At 42.1% G+C, this 25,732-nt stretch overlaps 1 protein-coding gene across 2 annotated transcripts; it reads right to left on the reverse strand.

Moving 5' to 3' along the window:
- Positions 1–78: 78 nt before the first annotated feature.
- On the reverse strand, positions 79–25,214 carry arfgap2 (ADP-ribosylation factor GTPase activating protein 2). Of its 2 annotated transcripts, XM_077624325.1 has the most exons (16): positions 24,943–25,214; positions 24,210–24,328; positions 23,981–24,053; positions 23,700–23,831; positions 21,441–21,521; positions 13,283–13,388; positions 12,872–12,928; positions 10,729–10,781; positions 10,468–10,604; positions 10,249–10,380; positions 5,915–6,043; positions 5,672–5,824; positions 4,808–4,934; positions 2,067–2,154; positions 1,842–1,966; positions 79–671 (listed from the first exon to the last, which is right to left on the reverse strand). In XM_077624325.1, the coding sequence occupies exons 1-16, from the start codon at positions 25,012–25,014 to the stop codon at positions 651–653; spliced, it is 1,605 nt and encodes a 534-aa protein (XP_077480451.1). In that variant the 5' UTR covers positions 25,015–25,214; the 3' UTR covers positions 79–650. The 2 variants fall into 2 exon arrangements, 1 of the variants encoding a protein (XP_077480451.1); XR_013305835.1 differs by lacking the exon at positions 4,808–4,934.
- Between the last annotated feature and the right edge of the window lie 518 nt (positions 25,215–25,732).

Consider the following 25,732-nt stretch of genomic DNA (forward strand, 5'->3'; position numbering starts at 1 on the left):
AAGTAGTCAAAATAAAGGTTGAGGAATACTGATTCAATTTTGCCATTTTAAAAGGTAAATCCCAAAAATAAAAACTCCTGAGGATAGGAGGCTTTTAATGTTCAGACAGAAATGTACAAGTCCAAGCTCAGACATTTTGGAGATTCTCGGCATTCCGTTCTGTGTAAAATAACAAGACTTGTGAGCGGCAGCGACTCGAACACTATATGCAACCATTTTCGCATTAATGTGATGCTAAAAATATACCACTCCCCATTTATTTAGTATAACAATGAACATTTAATTATTATATAACATTGAGATAAACAAAATATAGAATGAAGTCTTAACAAAATTTTGAAAATCAAAGACCAGGAAAGAAAACAAATCATCTTGAGGTACGACTCTTGCTTCAGATACACTAAAACCACATGGTTTCCTTTATGGAAATAAAAACTCCAATGTTGAGTGGGCAAAATACCGATTCACTCCAGCAACAGTCTCAAAGGAGGTGAGGGATGGGAAAAGGAAGATTTTCTATCCTCATGCAAAGCCTTCTGCTTCCCTTCGCTCTCATTTCATCCTGCCCAAATGCACCTGTCCAACGGGCCGGTTCTCTGAGGCCTTGCTCGTTCATCATCTGGCCACAGATGCTCGTCTCTCGAGGCTGCTCAGTAGGAGCCGTAGCGATCCTAAGATCCAACAAAAAATACACAAAAGTTTGTGAAATACTCATTACAATGGGTGCTACCTCATTCAAACTGCTACAGGTGAGTTAACCGGTCTTTCTTAAATGCCGAGCTAATGGTTAAGCTTATGTTTAAGGTTTAATTAAAATCGCTGTGTGGCAGCAATTGTGCATTTTAGATTTTGACAATTTTAGATTTTGATTTTCTTTTCTATCATAGAATGAATGTCATTATATACACAGCCTTTACATTGTATTACTTGGTTTTAGGAAAGATCCGGTATCACAATAACCACCATTATGGAACCAAGGACCAATGCAAGCCACTGACTGATCCAGTGGCTTCCAGTGTGTCAATATTCTATTCAATTCAACATTATATCAATACAGTGATGCCTTGATATACGAATGCCCCAACATACAAGAAATTTGAGATACGAGGAAAATTCCAAGCAAATATTTGCCGTGTGTGCGCGCGCGCGCGAGAGAGAGAGAGAGGTTCGGGGTTGTGTCGTCATTTTAATGTCTTAATAAATTATTTTATGTTTGCTCTTTTTTGCATATATATTTCATTAAAAAAATTGGTATACCTTGATAAATTATAAAGGGTTTAAGAGGTAGTATTAGAGATCATAGCACAGATATGCTATGTCAATGTAAAATGCTGCCACCAAGTTATGAAAAAAAATTCTAGAACCAATTAATTTCATAAGTAGAGGTACCACTGTTATTACAGATAAGTGTTCATGGTGTTTATTTGATTTGAACTGTTTAAAACACAGTAATCCAAAAAGAAAAATAAATGGACTCACCTAATGACCAATTTAAAGGTTAAAGTAAGAAAAAAGGGAGAGAAAAAACAGGAGTAAAATGGGAGGAGTAATTTTCTACAAGAGAGGGACGGGATTGGGAATCAAAATCCATACTCAATACATGCTCTAGTGCAGGGTTGTCCAAACTATTGCGGATTTGCATTCCAACCCATCAAGAGGACACCTTTTCACAAATCAGGTGTCCTACAAGTGCAATCAGTGGATTGCAGTCAGGTGCTTTTAGTTTTCTGCAGAAATCTCATTGATCAAAGTGCTTGTGGTGGATCGGTTGGAACAAAAACCTGCACCCACAGCGGCCTTCGAGAACCCGTTTGGCCACCCCTGCTCTAGTGTGAGATTACCTGGATAGTATTCATGACACCATTGGCAAGGACGGCCATTTTGCCAGCCACAGTCTTTACTCCTTGTTTGAATTGGGTGATGTCCGGACCAGTGGGGAGGACGCTGTCAAAGCCTGCTGAGCGCCCTAAAACCACAAATAAAAGAAATGAAATGTGAGACGGTTTCCTATCGGTGCTTTGAATATCAAGCAACATCACATCAGTAAAAGAAGTGTGATGTTGTACCTTTATGGTCACTGCCATCTCCAAACAGGTCAGCTGAACTGATGGACGTGCTTCCGGACATGCCTTCCAGTCGAGTCTTTGCTTCATACTGACACAAAAATAATTGCCTCACATCTTCATTAAACAGTTCCTGCTTCCCTTTAACTTGTTTTCAACTACATATTTGGCTCAAGTGTCCACAAACTTTTCAAAGTGTTTTAAGATTATGTTCAATTTGGTGGTGAATTTAAGGGAGTCATTACACGACAATGCAAAAAAACAACAACGGCAATAACTGTGATGCAAATGTGTTTGCATTTGTGACAGCTCAAGCATCTTTAACAAAATGCTTTTCAACTTACAATCCAAATACCTTTTAACAACAAAATAACAAATGAATGTAATTTTTGTATAACAATGAATATAAGCCACACTCACCAAACTTAACAAGAAAAAGTATTCGTACATGATCCACACTGGACAATAAGCCGCAGGAATAGATAGTCACACCTAAATACTTCACTTTTCACGATTCTGCTAGCAACGGCAGCCAATGAGTCAAAACTGCACCCTGCCATCAATTAGTTTATAATTAGTGGATGTCCAATCCATTTGAGGTCTGAGAATGGCAGGGAATGAACAGCCATCCCACCTCTAACCTCTTTTTTGCCCCATCTCTTTCGTGTATAACAGATATCTACGAGCACTGGTCAGAGATTTGTGTTTTTTTCCGTCACTCAGCGCGAATGGCGGAGCGATCGCTACGAGGAGTATATATTACTTCTTGTTGGCTGCTCATAAGAACATCAGGGGCACTGGCTCTCTCCCGCAACTCCCTCGTGTAATGTCTCTGGTCGCAACTCCCTCTTTGTAATGTCTTTGGTCGCAACTCCCTCTATGTAATGTCTCAGAGCACTGGGCGGAGCGTTGCATTTTTTCAGTTTTTTTCAGTAGATGGCAAATTAAAAGAAAAACATTTTTTTCCGATTCAATATCCGTTTTTTGGTGTTTTTTTCAGAGGTTTGGAACGAATTAATTTGTTTTTAGTTAATTTCAATGGTAAACGTTCATTCGAGTTACGAGAATATCGACATACGAGCTCAGTCCCGGAACGAATTAAGCTCGTATCTCGAGGTACCACTGTACGAGCATACGACACAGCCTGGTGGCCGAGTCTGCGAGAGGCTGCTTATGACAACAGCGCACTGTCTTTTTCGCCGCATCTACCTCCCATAAAGATATCTATGAGCACTGGGTGTACAGGTTGCATTTTTTTTACTGGATAGCGTGACCGTATCGATAATCTGCGAAAAAGCCAACGGAATCTACATGAACTTGAAAGCAAAGCAAGCATCTGAAAAAGACACCAGCAAAACCCTTCAAAGCGAGTCGTGGCTGCTTCAATAATTAAAATAAAAAAATAAAACAGACGAAACGAACACTCGGTTCTGACACATGGAGAACCAGGAAGTTCCGTCTCCAAAGCCATGGTGGCATTCATTAACATCTTTGCCTCGGTTATTGCACAAGAAGGTTTAAATTTAGTGTAATCTATAATAATCCCTAGAAAATGTGATTTATGTATGTGTGTGTGTGTGTGTATGTAGATTCTCTCCCTACGTTTGTCCAAACCGTGCAACGTAGAGAGTTGAATTCTTTTATGGTGGCCAGAAACGGCTGTCGGATCCTAATAGACGAGTGATTGGATTTCTTATCCTTCTCCAATTATGCAAACTCGAGCTTTGAGCATTTGCAAGGATTATCGATGAGTATGCCTGACCAGAAATACGTTAATTTGCTGCTTTCTTGTGGTAGTTTTAAGCATTACATTCTGCAGATTCAAAATATTGATACCTTCTTCAGTGCACACTGCAGACCTTCTGCTTGAAGTTAGTTACATGAACTATGCAACAGCACCGCTATTGTGTGAGTTTATATTTTTGTCATATTTTCACTTTGGTTTACAATGTTTTAACAAAAATAACACTTACACAATGCTTAACCAGGTAAAATTCGTCCTTCTTTCTTTTGAAATTGACTGTCAGTTTTCCTTACTTTTCCCCAAAAGGCATACTACTCCTGCTTCTGTATATCTGTACATAATTGTATTCACGTTTGCTGTGCTATGTGTGCAACTGAAAATTTCCTTTCTCATCTAACCCATTTTTCAAAAGAGATTTTTTTTTATAGAGCAACAACTGTCTTTTGGTTCTAAACAACCAGGCTTCGGCGGGCCCCCCTGCTTGTGTAAGATTAAAACGGGTTTTTAAGTGTGAGTAATCTAAGTGAATTTAAGTTAAATTTAAAGTTTATGTTATGTTACGAGCGCGTCCATCAAGTCTGTCTTCTGTCCTTTCTCTTTCTCGTCCGTGCCGTCTGTCTGTACTGAGTAATGTCACCTTTTAGTATTGAAGATCATAACCACCAGATAGGTATTTGTTACTTTGTGATTAGGTGGTGAATTAGAACCAATAAAAAGATGTTTTTACATTGTAATATCTTGTTTTTTGGTGTTTTTTCAGAGGGTGGGAATGAATTAATTTGTATTTAGTTCATTTCTATGGGAAAAGTTGATTTGAGATACCAGTATATCGACAAACGAGCTCGGGCCCGGAACGCATTCAGCCCGTATCGCATGGTATTACTTAACATAGAATACACACACACGCACGCACGCGCAAACGCGCGGACAGTTGCACACATGCATGGACACGCACACATATACACATACATGTTTGGTCATAAATAAGTCATGATCTCACCTCTGCGCTGCTCTCGCGGCCAAAGAACATGTCTGAAGAAATGGCCTTTGCATTAGCAAACTTCTGCCTGGCCTCGCTCGACTCTGCGGCTGAAGAGGACACCTCAGCTTTTCTTCTACTAGGAAGTCTAGATTGGATAAGCGACCATGAATCACTATTTTGTTAAATACTTCAATGAAATATAAATACAGTGGTACCTTGATATACGAGTTTAATGGGTTCCGGGCCTGAGCTCGTATGCCGATTGACTCGTATGTCAAAACAACGTTTCCCATAGAAATTAACTAAAAAACAAATTAATTTGTTCCGACCCTCTGAAAAAAACACCAAAAAACAGCATATTGGAATGAAAAAACTTTATTTGTTCTAATTCGTCATCTGTTAACAGAGTTGGCTCTATTTGCCCCGCCTCCACCCTGACTTTCAGCTGCAGTTTTTAAAAGGAACCTATCGAGGATTGTTTGCTTTTGACTTCCCTTCACAATATTACGAAAATGATACACACAAATGTCCTCACAATAGGATAACGCACGACCACTTGCCAACTCGTCCGGGAGGTAGTACTCCTCTCGTATTGGAGGGCAAGCTCCGCCATTCTGCACTGACTAACGGGGGAAAAAAACACTGAAAAAATGCAACGGTCTGCCCAGTGCTTGTAGAAACATTTACACGAGGGAGTTGCGACGGGAAAAACAGTGCCCATGTTGTTCTCAAAAGCAGCTTCTCGCGTTGCCCACACCTGGCTGTATGCTCAGATATCAAAATTTGTCTCATATCTCAAGGTAAATATTTGCTCGTATCTCAAATTGCTCATGTGTCGGGGCACTCGTATGTCAAGGTATTACTGTAATGCTGTGTAAATACCTCTCTCCTATTGGCTGAATACTGGAGATGGTGACTTCCTCCTTGGGTTCCTCTTTCTCCAGAGCCCAGGCAGTGCTAAAAGAGGCGGTCCCGCCATCGGTATCCCAGCGGGATCCAAAACCGTCTCCCACCGTGAATGGGTTGTCTTTGTATCTGAAAAGTTGTAGAAAACAGAGCATCTGTTTTAACTTTTATTATCAAAACAGAGTAAATGAACAGGTACAATTTGAGAATGACTCGTACTTTGGAGGTCCAGAGGTGAAACCGGAATCATCGAAAATATCCAGTTTAGAACGAGTCGAGGTCTTGGCTCCCACTGGCGATTCCTGTTCGATCACCTGCATCTCAGACATCACTGAATGTGACACAGCACTGAAACAAGAAACAAAAACATATATTGAGAAAGGTTCTCAATAGGTCACATTCAAAAACTCACATACACGCACCCATACACATTATAGACCTTTGGCAAAAGCCTGCCACTGAGTTACTGTTTCTTGTCCATTAAGCTTCATGACTCCAATGGCACAAGCCACAGAAAGGAGACCTATACCAGTGTTCTGCGTGATTTCTTTTGGAGAAGTGCCAGTGCAAAATCTTCCAATCGGCTTAACAACATTCAGTGGATGGTTAATATTGAAAATCTAAAAATTTGTAGCAAAAGGGGCTTCAACTATCTAGGCAAAACCATAATGTTTTTACATGGAGGGTGGTATTTACTTTTTTCTTTTGACTTTAAAATAAAGAACTTTTTAAATTTAAAACAAATTCTGTCATCCTTGCTTTACCAACTAACCCCAGTCTTCACGGACATTTTCAACCTTTCACTGGAACAAGCCTCCGTCCCAGCCTGTCCGAAATCGGCCACCATCATCCCAGTACCCAAGAAGTCACACGCTAAAAATCTGGGCGACTACCGCCCAGTAGCTCTCACACCAATCATCACTAAGTACTTTGAAAAATTGGTACCGAAACACATCAAAGCCAGTCTTCCCCTCATCCATGACCCACATTAGTTTGCATATCGGCCGAACAGATCCAGCGAAGATGCAATAACCACCGCCCTCCACACTGCACTAAGCCACCTTGAGAAAAGAGGGAGCTGTATCAGAATGCTTTTCATCGACTACAGCTCAGCTTTAACACCATAAGACCGGACATTCTTATCCCCAAGTTGGCCAACCTGGAGCTCCCACCTTCCACATGCTCCTGGATTGAGGACTTTCTAACCAACCAACCCCAGCATGTGAAGCTGGGTCGCCACCTCTCTCTGACCGAACGCTCAGTACCAGCTCACCCCAAGGCAGTGTACTGAGTCCACTGCTCTACTCACTCTACACACACGACTGCAGACCCACGCACCCTGAGAATATTGTGAAATTTGCAGACAATACAACCGTGGTGGGAATGATCACAGGGAAGAATGAGACGGCCTAAAGAGATGAGGTCCTCAGACTTAGCAAGTTGTGCGCTCTCAACAACTTGGCGCTGACCAGTTATTTTATTTATCATTACTATTTCGGATTATTTATTTATCATTACCATATATTGATTTTTTATGTGTTTGCTTGTCTGTTGTTGCATCCATATGATGACGTCTCCAAAACCGTGGAACCCATCCTGGACTTCTGACGGAACAAGCTGTTGTTGTTGTTATTTGTGCACTACTTGGTGAAAGCTATCAATCTCATTATACTTGTATAATGACTATAAAAGCATTCAATTAAATTCAATTCAAATGCCTAGTTTGCTATAGCACAATTACACAGAACTCTTTAATAGGTTTTAAATGTACAAATAAAAGGTGATTGGTCATAGTACCAACTGCTTAGTAAATGTATTGACATTTAACATTAAAGACATGACCTAACAACTCACACCCATTGCATCATTTTATGGATTTGTTTGTTTCCTTCTGATTGGGTTTCACTTTCATGCTTAGTCATACTGGCTTAATACCAGAAACTTGTTCCATTTACAATTCTTTCGTGAATGTCTATTTACAGGAGGGAGAATTTAGCATTTTTTGCACATATACTACATACAACAAGGTACACTGCATTTTGTGTCTGTACACCAGAGTTAAAAATGTGGAGACAGTTCAACATTCCGTTGGATGAGAAAGTGTTTCAAAACTTTTGACCAAGTGTTCACACATATGACCCTTAAAACTCTATATCCCTCCAAAACAGTGGAACACATCCTGGACCTCTGACGGACCAAGCCTGCTCCGCTCTGCTGACCTCAATTGGACTACTTATTTATTTATTGATTATTTATCTCCACTGTATATTGATTTATATGTGTCTGCTTGTTTGTGGTTGCATCCATAGACTCAGAGAGTGGTGCAACTTGGCACTGAACGTCTCCAAAAACCATGGAACTCATCCTGGACTTCAGACGGAACAAGCCCACTTCACTCTGCTGACCTCACTTGGACTATACTTATTTATTTGTCTATCTGTTGTAAAAGCATTCAATTCAATTATTTGGGGTGATCCTACGTCGCGGTTTTTCGATTATCGTGGCCATGTCTGGTCTTAATTATCTGCAAAATTCAAGGGATTAATGTAATATTTATAGTTTGACCAATTTTAGTTTTTGGAAGACATGAAACATTTCTTTTATTATTAAAAAAATACAATAACAAATAAGAAAATATTCTAAATTAAGAGGCATAAAAAGATTTGGACAACTTTTAGGTACCGTATTTTCACATCTATAAAACGCACCGTCTGAAAGGGCACAGTCTCAGTTGTATAGTTTCGTATATTTTCAGTTTTTTGTCAATACAGACGCTCCCCTACTTATGAACGCAATTGGTTCCGAGCGATTGTTCATAAGTTGAATTTGTTTGTAAGTTGATTCAGTGCTATAATTTGTATTATAATTTAAGTTTAAGGCCGATATAAGTATATTGAAGGTTTATATAAGTGCATTTGTATGTTTAAGGCTTGTATAAGTAACACGCATTGGTTTGTACTGAAAAAAAAACATTTAATAAAATGGAGAGAATATGTACAGTACTGTAGAGAGAGAGAGAGAGAGATTTATGTATTAGAAACTGGCCAAAAGAAGCGACCTAATGACAATTGCACAGTTTTCTTCTTTTTTTCATCATAAATAATGCGGTAGCACTGTATGGCATCATTCAATTGATTTGCAAACTTTGTGCAACGTTCAATATTTGGGTCCTGCTGCTCGATCTTTCTGTTTATAAATGGTACTGACGGTCGAACGATTCAATGCCCGTGAAACGCTCACCACTCTCACGCGCATCAAGCTTCGTTACTATTGCCACTCGTTTCAAATGAAATGGCTTGCCTCTTCCTTGCAACTCCCTCAATAGAAGCCTTTAGCTTTTTACCAACCATATTCAATATTGGATGCATGAGATATTTAATGATACAAATGAAAAAGGTTCTTTGCACACTGGAGATACATTCACGCACTTCCGCATTGCAACGAAGAAGAAGGTAGATGCTGGGTGAGCTGAGCTCTCACAGCGCCAGGCGTCGGTATTAGCGGCGGAAAGAAGTACTACTCCGAAAAAGGGGAAATACAAAATTGGACTTGCGAACATTTTTGGACTTAAACGCAATTTGCAGACATGTTCGTATGTACCGTTGTTCGTAAGTTGAATGTTCGTAAGTAGGGGAGCGTCTGTACAAAAGGCGCCTCTGCGGATAGTGCGCTAGCATGACACTAGGCTAGCGTATGTCATGCTAGGCACTAGCGTGTTTTTTTTTAAAGACAACGCGAGCAAAACTAAGTTTGATAGTGTTTTATTGAGGTAAAAAGTACACACGTTAATAGAAGTTGAAGCAGTTAAAATCTACAAAACCGTCAAACTCCTCATCTTTTGTATCTGATATAAAGAGTTCGGCGTTCAACATGCTATGGTCCATCTCCCTGTCAGTCAGAGTGGTGTATTCCGGGAACTTGATACCAGCTTTGGCGAAAGCTCGAACAACAGTGCTGGCCTACACTTGAGCACAGTCACCCACAATCCATTGTAACACGTGACATGCATCACTCCCAAGCCTTACGTCACGCTGATTTTCCTCGCTGTTATATCGGCATCGCCAATCCATTCCAAATCGTCACGCAACCCATGCGACGCTGCCTGCCTGAACTGCCTGTCATTCACGTCAGGAATATCCTCTGTATAGCTCTAATGTGCTGTTTTTTTAGAATTAAGTGTTTTTGGGGGTTAAAAGCACTACGAGCACACAATCGCAATAAGTAGCACGTCGGCAAGAAGTGAAACCAGTCACCCAAGCGGTCAGGGTCATACTAAATTTTGAATTTAGCCCATAAACAAGGCATACCGACTGATTAGGCACACCGTTCATTTTAGAGAAAATTTAAGACTTTTAAGTGCGCCCTATAGGTGTGAAAATATGGTATTTAAACAACTGGAAAATTCAATGCAGCTAACATTTTGACAAAAATTGCTGAAAACTGACATTAACCTAAGCTTGTTATGTATTCATTTACAACTCCACATTTTTGTTATCAATTACAATAGCTGAAACAGATCAACCAAAAAGAGACGATGCATTTAATTCAATTACCTCCTGTTCCCAAAGCCCATACCAAGCCTCTCGGCCTGCTCTCTCTTCTTGCCCTCCAGGTTCTTGAGCTTCTTTTCCTCCAGCTTCCTATCAATCTCTAGCTCTTTGTAGGCCAAACGCATGGAAGCCACACTGGAATGTTGGTGAGATTGAAAGAGAGGTTTTAAAATGCATCCTGTTTGCTCAGAGAGCAGACCAGAATTTAAGTTTAAAACTCACATGGACTCCTCAGCTTGTTTTTTGGCCTCGGCTGCCTGCTCTTCTCTAAGTTTCTCAGCCACAGAAGCTTGTTTCTCCACCTCTGAAAAACTCTTGCTGCTCACCTTCTGGGCTCCGAGGCCCTTCTTTGCACCCAGCTGCATCATGAGAACATAGCCAAATGCATTTATGACCACCCAAATGAATGAGCTATTCAAAACAAAAACAAAATGGCAGGCACTACACTTGTTTGGAGTTGGTAAAATACAAATAATTGCTTACCCCTTTTTTGGCAGACATTGGCTTCTTTTTTCCAATAATGAATGGCTTCACCTCTGTGAAATGAAGTGTGACCATTAATAAATTTAAGCATTCTACATGCACTCCTTACGAGTTCTTAAAACTGCCAACGCACCACTCAGTCATTAGGAACACTGGTGTTATCTGCATGACAGTAAATATGACCTGGCTTCATGTCACAAACTACTCATAGCCCTGCTTGACCTCTGATGTGTATCATGAGAATAACAGCATTATAGAAGCTAAGAATCGATTATCTCTTAGATGCCAAGCTGTTAGCCATGAGCACGGTTTTATTTCTTTGGCTCCAATTTGTGCATGTGCTGCCGCATATGGAATAAGGATGTTGAAATGAGCCACATAGGGCCACAGCTTTAACTCTTTACAGCTGTTAATACACACCTTCTCAAAGTAGAATCCAGTGGTGGGTAGTAAAATGTCACAATTACCTCATTACATTTCCTTTAGTATTTTTTTAAGTGTAGTTTTACCACACCACACTTGTTACCTTGACAAGAGTACGTTTGTAAAGTAACGCTACTCTTCCTCCACCATTTTGGGCGAGGCTAGTTTTGCTCTTGATTTCAAATATTAGATTTTGCTTTACTTTTGCCAGGTATGTCCACAGTAATGCTACCAATATTGTCGTTTGTGAGATGTCACAAAAATAATCGCGTGACACTATTATACCAAACAGCCATAGTAACACAGTTAGATGGCAAGCTTGCAGTTGGAAGTCTTATGATCCCTCTGGCCTGTTCAAATACGCGATGTCATAAAAAGTAAACAATTTGACATAGACATCCCCATTAACTGAAATTAATGAGTTACCAGGGAAATGACCTGAAAATGCCCAAAAACTGAAAGGAAGTGACTGAAAGTCTACAGGAAGAGACAAATGGGAGAGCAAAGCATTTTCTAGTTAAATCTGTTTTAATTTTCAAACAGCATCTAACAATAAAAAATACAAGTTCCAATAAAAATGTTGTCCTTTTATGTTTATTATGTCTATTTTGATATTAGCCAGTTGTACTATATAATAAGGGGGTATTTGGTGTAAAAATCTTTAGAACTGTTTAGAAGTGAGAAAGAGTTTACTTATACAGTAAATAAAATAATTATCCACTTGAGTTGGTTTCAATGAGTTCATTCACTGCTGATTATTAAAGAGGCAAAAAAATGAGACCTCCAGGTGAAGTTTACGTGTGATGCTGTGGTTATTGCCATTCTAGTTTTCTATTCAATGAGTTCTTAGCTAACCTGATTAAAATGTACTGTATTTATATGAGACAATTGATTGTAAATGTAAGTTGTTTGTATCGTCTTGCTTTACAAGCTCCCTAAAATGTGCTTTTCTCCTGTCTCTCCTGCCTGCATTTTCATGTGGTAACATAAACGACACCCTGCTCGTTAAGTCAAGCAAGGGCTTTGATATTGTTGTGACTGCTATGCCTCAATTTGAAGCCCTTTATTGGTAACAAGCAGGACAATAGAACCAAAAGTCAATTGTTGCGCTATTAAAAAAAAATGTCTTCTGAAAAATGGGTGTTTAAAAAATAAAAGATTGAGTTTACACACTTGGAGAAGGTGAAGAAATTCAATTACTCGTCTATTAGGAGCCGACAGCCGTTTCTGGCCACCATAAAAAATTTCAACTCTCTCCATTGCACGGTTTGGACAAACGTAGCGAGAGAATCTTAACATACACACACACACACACACACTCACTCACACACCCATAAATCACGCTTTAAGGATTATAGATAAACACACACACAAACCTCAAAACATTCCTTAATAAATATATGGGTAGAATAGATCATTTTGACAAGGTCATTTCTTCAGTGTATTATACCATATTTGTTAGATTAAATAAAGTTCAATGGAGTTCAGTGCTTGCATTATTATTTTTTTTACACCAATTTTACACTTTTACTGCAAATGAATATCGACTCCAAATATCTGTTATCTAACTACTAATAATCGGTATCAGTCCAGAAAAACCCATATTGTTTTATCTCCTAGTCTAAAGATAAAGAAAACAGATGAGACCTAAGTGCTGACAAGTGCTGAATGAAGACATGGATACACGCGAGCAAGATTAGAGTTATCTTAATGGGCTCACCCGTCGTGGCTTTTGGTGATGTGCTCAAACCATCGATGCTCGGTCCTTCATCTGGCTCTGAATAAGGCAAGGTTGGAAAACAACACTCAAAAAATCATTGGTTATTTAACTAATATTAATTTGGAACCCATACGGCATAGCATTAAGACAAGAAAATAACAATAAAATACAGTAAAAAGTACTCAATTTTTTTGTCAATCATTTGAGAAATCTTAATTATTTCATTACACCAGGCCAGGCATAAAAATGTCAAGTCTTCATTTCTTGAAAGTTGATAATTACGGCCTACAGATACTGAAGATTTCAAATTCATTGCATCAAAAGTCCTTTGTATCCAATCGGTGTTACATTATTCTCATCAGCTATGTGACATGTAAAAGTGGTGAATCTAGCACTCCAAACTTTACTAACGGTTGTCATCTTGGCTTTTTGCCACGGTGTCCTTCGGCTGTACAGCTAGCGTAGCTCCATTCTGCTCCGGCTCTGAGGCAGGAGTCATGCTCCAGTCATTAACAGACTGAAACACAAGAGTCAATTTGAGTGGATAAAGATCATTCAACTTCTTAATCTGGAAAAAGTCAAAAGTTTGCCACAGTTGGCATCAGAAGCAATTGTGTCAAAAGTTGTACATGCACCTTTTACCATTTACGTATTTACTCGCATATAAGTCGCACCCTTAAAATTGCCTTAAAATTGTTGAATTTTACAATGTCTTGTGTATAAGCTGCCCCCTGATTCACAATTTTCACCTCCACATTCATGGTTTTAATAGAACACAAATGTGTTACTTTGAAAGGAATATCTTAAGAAAAATCATCGCACGTGGTGTTTCTGAGATACTATTTGAATCAAAAGCACATTATTAGGGGTCAATATCAAGTTAATATGCTCGTCTTTGAAAATGCAAAATATCAAATGAACTCATCTCATTTTCTGAACCGCTTTATGCTCATTAGGGTCGCGGGGGTGCTGGAGCCTCTACCATCTGACTCGTGTCAAATAATCTTGCGGAAACAAAAATATTTTTTAATCCGTGTCACAGCCTTCAAACCGTGTCACAGCCTTCAATCTGTGTCACAGCCCTGCATCTTTGTCATAGAGACTTTGTATGTCACACAATCTTGCCCTAATTAAACTGTTGATGCACAAAGAAGAGTCGGAGATTGGAGAGTGGAAACAGTCGAAGATTGACCGGAGTCTTACGCAGAGTAACTCTCTGTCTGTTCTCCCTCTGTGCTCTCCTTCTGCAGAAGCGTCAAAATCTCACTCATCTGTCTAGGCGTGCTTACTTATGTTCGACCTTGTTGAATGTTCATCGTGGACCGGACATTTTGGTGCTGAAATCCGGGATTCAAGATCTGTGGCATCGGGACGACGGGGAATCGAGAGGCCAAGAAACTGACGTCAGCCATCCCCCATTGAGGCCATTAGGGATTGGTCACCCATCGCCCCGAGGTCCAGTGACGAATCTCATTGAACTAGGACAGGCACCTAAGACGGTAAGGCACTGGTTAAAACTAATTCGTCAAAACCAATCTAGCATAAGTCCCCGTTTCCCTGTGTGTCGGGGAAATTCTCTGTTTGTCGGAGAAAAAGTTGCGTATACCGTTCCCTGAGTCGAGAAGCGTTCTATGTGTCGGAGAACTACGTAAAGGTATACAGCAGGATCGTGGCTGTGCGTCGGCCCATCTCCGAGAAAATCTGTGCCTTTCCGGACGATCCAAGTGGTTGACTGTGTGTCGGTCTTCCTGAGGAGTGGGGGTTGTCATATTGATGACTAGTAGAATATTACGGATTGCGTATGCATCAAACAATTGATGTCAACCAAATCACGTTGCTTTCTATTGCTTCAAAGGCCTACAAATTAAGAGAAGAGGGGGATGTGGATCCACCTTTTGCACTGTAAGAAGGTTCTCTGTTGAAACGTTTGAGGAGACAGGTAAGATAAACCTTTTGACGTAATAAAACGAAATGGCAAGCACTTCAATATTGATTGGAAAGATTATTGCTCAGGGAGCAATGCCAAAGATTATTGCTCAGCGAGCAATGCCATAAACCATAGGGAACTCCTTTATATTGGTTTTAATGTCTCCATATAAAAAAATGGTGAGTGTTTCAATTGAGACTAAACCTTCTTACAAAAGGTTAAAATAAACGACCAGGAAAAGAGAAACTAAAATGGTAGATGGAAGGAGCCACTCAACGCGAGAATGGCCTCTATGCAGTAGAAAACAAGCTATGCATCACACAATCATTGTTTGAAGTAATTGCCAAATTGGGCCATGGAAAGTCTCATGGGGGATGATGGACATGGTACAGCGTGTGTTCAATGTGCCAACAGGTCTAAATATCTTTTTTGTAGGAACTGTTTAACTTGTTGCAGGCATAATGTGCAAGGTAACCTCAGGCCCAAACGAGGCCAATGCCCAAAAGATGCAGACGAGAGGACAAAAAGAAAGAGGAGGAGAAGGACAACTCTAAGCTTCTCTGGCGGCATCCCAAGGACCTCACCCTGACCCACCACCATGGGCACCACCAAGTCAGGTGTATCCCATTGTTGAAGTGGCAAACCCACACTTCCAAGTGAACGGAGATCGCAATCAATCCATTCTCGTCCACCGTCCATGGACCGAGTCCGAGTACACCGAAGCATGCAAGGGACTGGGAGACCCAATAAAGAACCAAGGGTCATCAGAATTATTCTACCAACAACAACGTGGAAGAGGGAGAGGCCGAGGACGACCCGGCCCACCAAGAAAAGCAAACCCAGAAGACAAGTGTTACAACTGTGGCAAGAGAGGACACTTTGCTCGAGACTGCAGAGGTCCACCCATGGGGAACAAGAGACCCCCACCGTTCAATCTTGAACATCAACAACAAGAATGACGCCAGAGGGAAGAGAAACGGAAGCCTAACGCGGAGGAGGACACTGAAGAAAGTGATGGGGAGGACAAAGAAACCCCCTGCTTGCCAGCAGAAGTGTTAGACTTAACTGAAATCATGTCCACCCTCTGGGACAAAGACAAACACCAATAAAATTCTTATGTGACACTGGAGCAGATAAATCGCTCATCAAAGACAAAGTGCCAGGATTGGTACCAGGAATAGAATGGATCACTGTAATAGGAGTAGGAGGACACATGGAACTATTGAAGAAGTAAAGGAAAATAAAAATAACAGCTGAAAAATGGACGAAACCACGAAGCAAAGTTCGTGATGAGTAAGAACTGTCCTGTGAACCTCTTGGGAAGAAACCTACTCCGTAAACTGGGAATCAGCCTTATCCCCACAGATGATGGCATGACCCCAGTACACAGGTGGGAGGAAACGGAGATCCAAGTAGTCGAAGGTCAAGAGGAACCTCATACGTTCTACTCCCTAGACTTAGCAACACAAGGGCCCTCATCTGTAGTCCGACAGTTAAAAACCAAAGTCGAAGATGTAGATGGCCAAGCACAAACCCACTGGCCACTACACATCACCATGAAGTTTGGGAAAGCCAGAACAGAATTTGTTAAACAGTTCGAGCGACTAGGAACCCAACTCGTTCGATTGGAGTACCTGTACACGACGGCAGAGGGAGATGCGGCCACCTCAGTGGACTTGCCACCTCAAGCGGAAAAACTGCTACAGTTTTGGATAACACCCCACATGTCCATAAAGAGAAAACCCCACAGGCCCTGGAAGGACCTTGGACGTATGGTGCGATTCTTGGAGACCAGAAGCGAGGAGTCGTGGTCACATCAGACTCCTACACTCAGCGTACTGACGAACACCCCATATGGAACAGTCACAAGACATAAGCTGAAGTGGAGGACTCGGGCAAGTCAGAACACGCATTTGACTGCATGACAAGACTACATACTGCTACAAGATGAAGACTTCCCTACAGTACAGAGTTCATTGTGGTCCAAATCAAAAGCAGACGTAGGAAAAATGACCACAGCAAAAGTAGTAAGAATTGAGCCCAAGACATCATATCGACCACGAGTCAGACAATACCCTCTCAAACCAGATGTTGTAGATGGCATCAGACCAGTAATCAAAGAAATGCTCGAAGCAAGCATTCTAATTGAAAGTCCATCAAGCGAATGCAACACTCCCATCTTTCCCTTGAAGAAAGCAGAGACGGGAACGTGGAGATTGGTCCAGGACCTAAGACGGTCAATGCAGCAGTACAATCTAGAGCACCCCGTGTACCAGACACACACACACGCTGTTGAACGAGTTAAAACCACACCAGAAATTATTTACCGTGATTGATCTAAGCAATGCATTTTTCTCTGTTCCATTACACAAAACAGCCAAAGGTTGGTTTGGTTTCACATTTGAGGGAATCAAATAAACATACACAAGGCTGCTACAGGAGTTCTGTGACAGCCCCACAATATTCTCAGAAGAGATCGCATGTATTAGTCAGCATGAACATAAAGACACCCCACAGACCCTAGTATATGTAGACGATATACTGATAGCCAGTCCCACAGAAAAGGAAAACAGAGAAGCAATCAGATTATTCAAACATCTGGAGCAAACTGGGAACAAGGCGTCGCTGAAGAAACTGCAGTACTGTCTAGAGTCAGTCACCTTCCTGGGACATCGAGTCTCACAGAAAGGAAGGGAACGAACAGATGGAAGACGAGAAGCCATCCAGCCATGTCCGAAACCACAAACGAAAAAACAAATGATGGCCTGCATAGGCCTAACCAACTACTGCAGGAGTTGGATTCCAAACTATGCAGGACTAACTCAACCACTGCTAGACATAATCTACAGTACTGAGATGACAATGAGGGACCCAATAGCATGGACTGAAGAAGGAAACCAACATTCCTGGAAGTGAAGCAAAAAAAATTGGAATCAGGAGTCCTGGCGCTTCCTGACTATGCAAGACACCTGGCCATAACAGAATCCAGAACACGCTAGTATCTTACAGTGACATACAGTACCACCGCATGGCAAACCACGCTGGAGATTCTCGCACTCCTTTGAAGTGTGACGAATCCCAGGATGCCGACTCCTGTGTAAATATGCTTGTCTTGACTTCGCTCATTAAGATGGTGCCCTGACAAGTGACTTTGTTGTTTTCCATACCCTGTGAAGAGTACCGTATTTTCACGACTATATGGCGCATCGTATTTTTAGCTGCAGTGTCAGTAACGAGTGCTATTTCTGTATTTTAAACACACAAAGGACGCACCGTTTTTTTAGACGCATTTATGTTATATATTATATATGAATATCTAACCGCAATAGCGCTGGCTACCGGAAGCAGCCCCAGACTCTTTTTCCGGTTTCCGGTGCGCAGTGACTGCTGGGATATATAGTCCTTGCACGCTACACCCACACGCTAAAAACATGTTTTTAAAAAGGCAACGGAAGGAAAACTGAGTTCGGTTGTACTTTATTTAGCCATTTTACAACTTACTCACGTCATCATCACACACAAATCCATGAAAGTCCTAATTTTCTGTGTCTGAACTGAACAATTGTCCAAACGAGTCATCGAAAACGCTGAGTATTATACGTTCGTCCAGGCGGCCACAATCCATTCGCCAATAGTAGCTAGCGTAACTTTTCCAACGGTGCTTTCCATGCTTTGTCAAGCTGTATTGATGTCGATGTATACAGGCCACAATCCAGTCGTAAATAGTAGCTAGCTGGTAGCTAGCGGAACTTTTCCAACAGTGCTTTCCATGCTTTGTCAAGCTGTATTGATATCGATGTATACAGGCCACAATCCATTCGTAAATAGTAGCTCGCTGGTAGCTAGCGTGACTTTTCCAACGGTGCTTTCCATGCTTTGTCAAGCTGTATTGATGTCGATGTATACAGGCCACAATCCATTCGTAAATAGTAGCTAGCTGGAGGCTAGCGTAACTTTTCCAACGGGGCTTTCCATGCTTTGTCAAGCTGTATTGATGTCGATGTATACAGGCCACAATCCATTCGTAAATAGTAGCTAGCTGGTAGCTAGCATAACTTTTCCACCAGGGCTTTCCATGCTTTGTCAAGCTGTATTGATGTCGATGTATACAGGCCACAATCCATTGGGTGTATTGACAAAAGAACTACTACATATCCCAGCAGTCACTGCGCAATACTTTGTCTACGGGAAAATAGTAGAGTCGGTGTACCCTATCAACTGATTAATTTTATTTTATCGTGATAACAATTTTAGTATTTGGTCCATATATAAAGCGCACTGGATTATTAGGGGCCCTGTCTATTTTGGAGAAAATTTAAGACTTTTATGTGCGCCTTATAGTCATGAAAATACGGTAACTGATGGTGATGTTTGTATTCTAAACCCAGAGAGGAGGGATACAAATTGATGTGATTAATAAAAATTATTTTAGTTACTACAGGGGGGAAATGTCAAATAATCTTGCAGAAACAAAAAGAATGTTTCAATCCGTGTCACAGCCTTCAATCCGTGTCACGGCCTTCATCGGTGTCACAGCCCTGCATCTTTGTCGTAGAGAGTTTGTATGTCACGCAATCTTGTCCTAATTAAACTGTTGATGCACAAAGAAGAGTCGGAGATTGGAGAGCGGAAATAGTCGAAGATTGACCTTCTTACGCAGAGTAACTCTGTCTGTTCTCCCTCCGTGCTCTCCTTCTGGAGAAGCGTCAAAACCTCACTCATCTGTATTGGCTTGCTTACTTGTGTTCGACCTTGTTGAATGTTCATCGTGGACCGGACACTCTGGGCCAGAGGCGGGGGACACACGAATAAGTGGCCAGCCGATCGCAGGGCACAAGGAGACGGACAACTATGCACACTCACACCCATACCTAGGGGCAATTTAGAGTGTTTTTGGAAAGTGGGAGGAAACCAGAGTACCCGGAGAACCCCACGCAGGCCCAGGGAGTACATGCCAACTCCACACGAGTGGACGTGACCTGGATTTGAACCCAGGACCCCAGAGCTGTGAGGCGGACGTGCTAACCACTCGTTCCACCGGGCCGCAATATCAAATTATTCAATTTAACAAAGAAATAAGTCTATCGGACTCTCTCATGAATATAATTTTGAGAGCTGGTTTCAACAGTAAACTCTGTCATGTTGTCAAACGCCCGGGCGACCAAACGCCCGGGCGACCAAACGCCCGGGCGACCAAACGCCCGGGCGACCAAACGCCCGGGCGACCAAACGCCCGGGCGACCAAACGCCCGGGCGACCAAACGCCCGGGCGACCAAACGCCCGGGCGACCAAACGCCCGGGCGACCAAACGCCCGGGCGACCAAACGCCCGGGCGACCAAACGCCCGGGCGACCAAACGCCCGGGCGACCAAACGCCCGGGCGACCAAACGCCCGGGCGACCAAACGCCCGGGCGACCAAACGCCCGGGCGACCAAACGCCCGGGCGACCAAACGCCCGGGCGACCAAACGCCCGGGCGACCAAACGCCCGGGCGACCAAACGCCCGGGCGACCAAACGCCCGGGCGACCAAACGCCCGGGCGACCAAACGCCCGGGCGACCAAACGCCCGGGCGACCAAACGCCCGGGCGACCAAACGCCCGGGCGACCAAACGCCCGGGCGACCAAACGCCCGGGCGACCAAACGCCCGGGCGACCAAACGCCCGGGCGACCAAACGCCCGGGCGACCAAACGCCCGGGCGACCAAACGCCCGGGCGACCAAACGCCCGGGCGACCAAACGCCCGGGCGACCAAACGCCCGGGCGACCAAACGCCCGGGCGACCAAACGCCCGGGCGACCAAACGCCCGGGCGACCAAACGCCCGGGCGACCAAACGCCCGGGCGACCAAACGCCCGGGCGACCAAACGCCCGGGCGACCAAACGCCCGGGCGACCAAACGCCCGGGCGACCAAACGCCCGGGCGACCAAACGCCCGGGCGACCAAACGCCCGGGCGACCAAACGCCCGGGCGACCAAACGCCCGGGCGACCAAACGCCCGGGCGACCAAACGCCCGGGCGACCAAACGCCCGGGCGACCAAACGCCCGGGCGACCAAACGCCCGGGCGACCAAACGCCCGGGCGACCAAACGCCCGGGCGACCAAACGCCCGGGCGACCAAACGCCCGGGCGACCAAACGCCCGGGCGACCAAACGCCCGGGCGACCAAACGCCCGGGCGACCAAACGCCCGGGCGACCAAACGTCCGGGCGACCAAACGTCCGGGCGACCAAACGTCCGAGTACCGTCCCAGCGCTATCAATGATCACTAACGCTAAACTAATTCACTAATAGTTTTATCGGTTTATCTTTTCTCTATTTTGAAACAAATGACCGTATCGGACGCATTGTCTTGCATTATGGCGTTTCGTCTTTGTCACCTTGAAGTTTCGCGCATGTCGTCTTTTGATGCACATTATAGCCGTAGCCTCGTTTCAGTCGTCATTTTTTGTCCGACAAATAGGTCTTATATGTGAGTAAATACGGTACAATTAAAGTCCCACTGTCATCATTTTTTTCCACACTAACAAAACGCTTGTTCTATTTTTAAAGTGAGAAGTAACTGTGTTTTCTGTATTCTTTGCCACGCAGTTCTGCTGACCTACTCTATGAATCTCAAAGACATATTCCTAACTTACCTGGGTGTGTTCTGCAAAAAAGTCTGGTTCTTTTTTGTCAGGAGCAGCTGGAGTGCCTCCCACTGATGAGTCAATCCATAGCTGCAATAAAAAGTGGAAGGATGGCCATTGGCCACATGCATTGAATACTTATGGGCACTTGGTGAAAATTCAAACAATTAGAATTAGAATACTGGCAACTACGTATAATTATGATAAACACTGAGCATGGCTCCAGATAAATTTATCCTGCCGGGGACAAAATAGCCATTAACTTAAAATCCAATTGTTCTAATAAATTATCAATTCACTGACTGATAATAGCAAGCCTCAAATCTCCCAAAATAGTATTTCCTGTGTCCTTGAATAACAATTCATTTATTTACTCTGGTTCTCAACATGGTTTGCAGGAAGTTTGATTTTTGACATTTAAAACGTAATCTTTTATACTGAGGTTGCAACAACTAATTGATAAAATCTGTATTTGAATTTGTTGCCAACAAATTTTATCGTCGATTATTGTCTGCAACTATTTGTGGGTGTACTCAAGCGCATGGGGAAATCAAGGTGGAGGAATGAATGGTGCACACTCTCGTACATAAGGTAGCAGCATGAACCTAATTGTTGATTCCAAACTGCCATTAACCAAAAAGTTGGTAACTTTCCTCTATTTGAATAAACTTTGAAATTGTCATAATTTATGCTATTGACACCTATGAGTACCGAGTTGCAAAAAAATTGTTGTTAGTGTATTAGTTGAAATGTGTAAAGTTGGTAATATGTAGCTAAGATCTGTGATCAGCTTACATAATGCACTTTTTCATTGATTTTGATTCAAATGAATAAAAACAAAAATACACACGTTTATGGCCCTAAGGAACATGCTAAAGTTGATTTTCTTTTACATAGTTTTTAACTCATTGGATGTCATGGATGGCTACAGACATCCATTTCATTTAAAATGGGAAGACTGGCTGTTAAAGGTTGCTTTTTAACACCATTAACGGTCGTAGAGGTCCAATCTATTTTGACTGTAATGAAAACAAAATGAACAAATGGATTGAATTTCAATGGTAGCAAATGGGTTAAATGAGTCCTCTGCATGTATTAAAAATAATCATAATTTGTCTATGAGTCAAAACAAAAAAATGCAATTTCTGATTAGAATTATTTTTCCCTTTAATACAAAGCTAATTCTTTTTACAAAGTCACTCCACTGAAAACTGTTAATGCTGCTAAATTAAAATACATTTATCCAATACATTGTGTTTTTTGTGCACTAAATTGCTAAATATACAATAAGGTTCATTCATTCATTTTCTGAACCGCGTTATCCACACTAGGGTCACGGGGGGTGCTGGAGCATATCCCAGCTGACTTCGGGCCAGAGGCAGGGGACACCCTGAATCGGTGGCCAGCTGCCGATCGCAGGGGACGAGGAGACGGACAACTATTCACACTCACACTCATACCTAGGGGCAGTTTAGAGTGTACAATCAGCCTACCATGCATGTGGGAGGAAACCAGAGTATCCAAGAGAAAACCCACGCAGGCCTGGGGAGAACATGCAAACTCCACACAGGTGGACCGATCTGGATTCGAACCCAGGACCCCAGAGCTGTGAGGCTGACGCGCTAACCATTCATTCACTGGGCAGCTTAAAATAATGTTTTGCCAGTTAAATGAAACATTACGTTGGATTTTCCATGGGAAACCCTAAAATCTTCTATTAGAGAGCATTGATTGAGCAGATTCCTAAATTCATAATAACTTAGCACTTTATTGTGCACAAACAGCATTGCTCATATGAGAAATATTTATTATACTATATACTGTAAACCACAGGCGTCAAACCGATTCCGCAAAGGGCCAAGTGGGTGCAGGTTTTCCTTTCAACTGAAACAGCACAGTTTGACCAATGAGGTTTCTGCTGAAACAAGCAGCACCTGCCTGAAATCAACTAATTACAGTTGAAAGAGAACAGATAGGTGCCAAGGTATCGTCTTCATTGGTTGGTAGGAAAACCTGCAACCACTTGGCCCTTTGTGGAATCGGTTTGACACCTGTGCTGTAAACCATTAATTTTATAATGCCTTACTCCCAACTGTTCTTTGTGTGTGGCTATGTATTTTCTTTTAGACAATTTGCTATTCAATGTTGGTTGACTTTTAAGCCTTTTAATGAAAATCAGCAAACAACAGAGAACAAACTATTGTGCCCCATCTTATAGAATGTTAAAAGCACATATTTGCCTACTGGTTCTGCTAGAGTTATACTCACGTCTGTCCTATATTTTGACAGTGCAGCATTGGCTTGTTGTCGAATCTTCTCCCTGTACATTTGCGCTGCACGGCTATTATACTTGGCATTGGTGTCGTTTGTGGAGCAGCCATGCTGGTGGAAAAATCCAGTCTTCAAAACACAAAGAAATTTTGTTGTCTTTGTCATATACAGTCACGTCAACATTGCATTTGACTGCGTGCTTAAAGACAGGCAGAATTAAAATTCCACTTCAACTTATCCCAAATTACAATATGCTTGTCAGGCCAGCATCCACTTACTGCATTGGCATTGCCTCCAACCTGCATGCATCTAAGTTGAAACCAGTTCCAGTTGGAATCCAACTCAGTGGATCTGAAAATTTAACAAATAATAATTCATGGGTCAGGAGTATCCCCAATTAGTGGAATGTTACATATAGTAGTAGTATAGTGGAAAAGTAACGTGTACACAGATGTTGCAAGGGATTTCAACAAGACAAACTACACCTAACATTTGTCATCAACCCACCTGATAAAGCTGAGGTGTACACCAAGGGATCGGTGGCTTCCAGAGCAGTCAATACACAAGAAGACGCCATATGGAATGCTCGCCCAACTAGGGTTTTTTGCAGAGCAGTCAAAACACACCTGTGAATGTATGTGAACAATGCTTAAGCAATATAATTTGTGTCTATCATTGTCGGGGAAAACTATTTGGAATGTGTTCCCCATATGTGACTTCTGTAAGCGACAATTCAACAAAATAACGAGTCCATTTAACTCCAAGGCTTTAATATTATTTTGGATACTAAACGCCTGAGTAAATGTAATCCCGAAGCGCTGACATTCTAGATTATGTGTATATTGTGCAATAAATGGACTATAGACACAGTTGTGCAGGAGACATTCAATACCGCAGCAAAGAGGTGATATGAAGCCAAAGACGCTGTGAAATACACTTGTCAAATTAATGTCAAACTCTACGATCCCGCTTGAAAACCAAAGAAACACGTATAAAGTTGGCTAGGTTTATTTGAGCCGTACATTCTCGATATATGACTATCGTACATCAGCCAACACAAATCGTATACGTGGCCTTCACGTTTGCTAATTTGCCGGCAGGCTAGCAGCTGTTAGCCACAGTTAGCTTAGCGCAAAAACTGGGCCTCGGTTCATAAAAAACACGAAGCAAACGATGGTTATAAATCAAACACGCATCGACAAGACAACAGGAGAACACTGAGAGTTTCATGTTGAATTACCTTGTTAGTAGGGATGGATCTCAGTCGTTTGAAAATAGTCAATATTTCTGTCTTGTTTGGTTCGGCAGCCATCTCGACCCTCCGAATATTTCCATACAGTAATGCAACTACGGAAAGTCAAGCGCCCCAAATTGAATGAATGGACTTTTGAAAGCGCAACAGTCTGGTGAGCTCTTCAGCCGGAGCCCGAATCCAACCCGACGGCCGGGCCTAAAATGTCAATAATTACTTCGGTTTCGGGCCAGGCTTCTCTCTCGCTGAAAAAAAGTAATATGATAAAAGGGGTGTGGTCTGAGTTTGTGACTTTTTTGAATTTATTTTTTATAAATATATGTTTATAAAAATGTATACTAAAACGAAGTGTGGATACTAAACTAAAGAATACTTGTTATAAAATAAATACTAATTTGGATAAAACAGAGAAGAAGCTGTTTTGTAATTGCTATTTAACTACCGTATTTATCGGAGGATAATGCACACCCTTCTATAAAGCACACCCATATTTTGTGACTAAAATTGGTATACATTTTTTTTCACTTTTTCTCAGCTCACACCAAGGATTGCAACAGTACTGGTAGCTGGCAAATGCTGAACACATGTCGCCATGACAAAACATTTATTCACAACATATGGTATGGAAACCTGGTAAAACAAGCTACCAGTATGAAAACAATTCTCAAAGGGAATTTACAATTATTTTTATATTATGTATTATATTATATTTATTTACATATATATGTTCATGGGCGCTCCGGTGATGCAAGTGGTTAGTGCTGGGGTCCTGGGTTCA

Source organism: Stigmatopora argus, chromosome 2 (genome assembly GCF_051989625.1).
Source record: "Stigmatopora argus isolate UIUO_Sarg chromosome 2, RoL_Sarg_1.0, whole genome shotgun sequence".
Lineage (NCBI taxonomy): Eukaryota > Metazoa > Chordata > Actinopteri > Syngnathiformes > Syngnathidae > Stigmatopora > Stigmatopora argus.

Excerpts from the sequence above, each read along its gene's own strand:
- arfgap2 (XM_077624325.1), bottom strand. The coding sequence starts at position 25,014 with ATGGCTGCCGAACCAAACAAGACAGAAATATTGACTATTTTCAAACGA. Across the intron at positions 12,929-13,282 it reads AAAAAGCCAAGATGACAACC|AGCCAGATGAAGGACCGAGC; the intron begins GTTAGTAAAGTT and ends TGCCTTATTCAG. Across the intron at positions 10,381-10,467 it reads AAACAAGCTGAGGAGTCCAT|TGTGGCTTCCATGCGTTTGG; the intron begins GTGAGTTTTAAA and ends CCAACATTCCAG.